Source organism: Corapipo altera, unplaced genomic scaffold, assembly GCF_003945725.1.
Source record: "Corapipo altera isolate COAL_440 unplaced genomic scaffold, ASM394572v1 55676, whole genome shotgun sequence".
NCBI lineage: Eukaryota > Metazoa > Chordata > Aves > Passeriformes > Pipridae > Corapipo > Corapipo altera.
The window spans coordinates 1-2,551 of NW_020888843.1; the positions used below are offsets into that span (position 1 = coordinate 1).

General features: G+C 52.2%; 1 protein-coding gene across 1 annotated transcript; it reads left to right on the top strand.

Moving 5' to 3' along the window:
- Window positions 1-1,940: 1,940 nt before the first annotated feature.
- Window positions 1,941-2,362, top strand: LOC113942078 (transportin-2-like; the record flags this gene model as incomplete). The annotated part of the gene is made up of 2 exons (XM_027633223.1): window positions 1,941-2,133; window positions 2,210-2,362. Coding segments are annotated over exons 1-2 (346 nt in total), but the record flags the coding sequence as incomplete, so codon positions are not given.
- Between the last annotated feature and the right edge of the window lie 189 nt (window positions 2,363-2,551).

Genomic DNA, 2,551 nt, shown 5'->3' on the forward strand with positions numbered 1-2,551 from the left:
CCGTACTGGTGTCACTGGGAGGGGGCACTGGTGTCACTGGGAGCCCCACCCCCCCGGAGATGATGACCCCCCTGGACTGAGCCCCGTGATGGGAGTTGTTGTTGTGTTCGTACTGTCTGATCCGGGGGGGCTGTGTCGCAACACGGTGACGTCACTTTGATTCAACGATGTCACTTTGGGATATGATGACATCACATCACGATACGATGATGTCGCGATACGATGAGCTCATGTCACGATACGATGATGTCGCGATACGATGAGCTCATGTCATGATATGATGATGTCATGTCGTGATACAATGAGCTCGTGTCACGATACGATGATGTCATGTCGTGATACAATGAGGTCATGTCACTATACTATGATGTCATGTTGCGATACGATGAGCTCATGTCACGATATGATGATGTCATGTTGCAATACGATGATGTCGCGATACGATGAGCTCATGTCACGACACGATGACGTCACATTGCAATACAGCGATGTCTCGACACGATGGCGTTGCATCACAATACGATGACATCACATCGCAATACAATGATGTCACGACACGATGACCTCACGTCATGATATGATGACATCACGGGGCGATACGACAGTGTCACGTCGTGATGTGATGATGTCATGTCGGGATGTGATGACGTCACGTCACAATACCATGACATTCTGTTGTGATACAACAACATCATCTCACGATATGATGATGTTGCGGTGTGATGACGTCACGTCGCGATACGACGGTGTCACATCACGATATGATATCATCATATCACGATAAGATGACATTGCATTGCGATACGATGATGTCACGTCACGATATGATGATGTCATGTGGGGATGTGATGACGTCATGTTGTGATACTATGAAATCCTGTTATGATACAACAACATCATCTCGCGATACGATGACGTTATGTTGCGGTTCAATGACGTCACGTCGCGATACAACAGTGTCACGATATAACATCATTGCGTCACGATATGATGACATCACATTGCGACGTGATGACGTCACGCTGCGATGTGATAACATGTCGCAATACAATGATGTCACGCCACGATACGATGATGTCACATCGCGATACGATGATGTCACGTCACGATGTGACGATGTCACGTTGCGATACGATGATGTCACGTCGCAATGCAATGATGTCGCACCGCAATACAATGATGTCACGATGTGACGATGTCACATCGCGATACGATGATGTCACGTCGCGATGCAATGATGTCACGTCACGATACGATATCACGTTGCGATACGATGATGTCATGTCACGATGTGACGATGTCACGTCGCGATACGATGATGTCATGTCACGATACGATGATGTCACGTCGCGATACGATGATGTCATGTCACGATACGATGTCACGTCACAATGCGATGATGTCATGTCACGATGGGATGATGTCATGCCGCGATGCGATGATGTCGTGTCACGATGCGATGATGTCATGTCACGATGTGACGATGTCATGCCGCGATACGATGACGTCATGTCACGATGTGACGATGTCATGTCACGATACGATGATGTCATGTCACGATGTGACGATGTCATGTCACGATGCGAGGATGTCATGTCACGATGTGACGATGTCATGCCGCGATACGATGACGTCATGTCACGATGTGACGATGTCACCCCGTGATATGATGATGTCACGTCGCAATGCCATGATGTCGTGTCACGATGTGACGATGTCACGCCGCAATACGATGATGTCACGCCGCGATACAATGATATCACGTCGCAATGCGATGATGTCACGTCGCGATACGATGATGTCACGTTGCAATACGATGATGTCGCGTTGCGATACGATGATGTCACGTCACGATGTGATGATGTCACGCCGCCATACGATGATGTCACGTCACGATGTGACGATGTCGCGCCGCGATACGATGACGTCACGATGTGACGATGTCACGCCGCGATCCCCCCCAGGGTGACGTGGAGGAGGACGAGGCGGTGCCGGACAGCGAGCAGGACATCAAGCCGCGGTTCCACAAGTCGCGCACGGTGACGCTGGCGCACGAGGAGCAGCGGGGGGGGGACGGCGACGGGGACGGCGACGACGAGGACGACGACGAGACCCTGTCGGACTGGAACCTGCGTAAGGGGGAGGGGGTGAGGGGCTGGGGGGATTTGGGGGCTCTGGGGGGGTCGTTAACCCCCTCACCTGTGCCCAGGTAAGTGCTCGGCCGCCGCCCTGGACGTCCTGGCCAACGTGTTCCGCGAGGAGCTGCTGCCCCACCTGCTGCCCCTGCTCAAGGAGCTGCTCTTCCACCTCGAGTGGGTGGTCAAGGAGTCGGGGATCCTGGTCCTGGGGGCCATCGCCGAAGGTGACCCCCCCAAAAACGACTTGTGGTTATAGGGGATCCTGGTTATAGGAGATCCTGGTTATAGGGGATCCTGGTCCTGGTTATAGGGGATCCTGGTTATAGGGGATCCTGATCCTGGTTATAGGGGATCCTGGTTATAGGGGATCCTGGTTATAGGGGATCCTGGTCCTGGTTATAGGGGATCCTGGT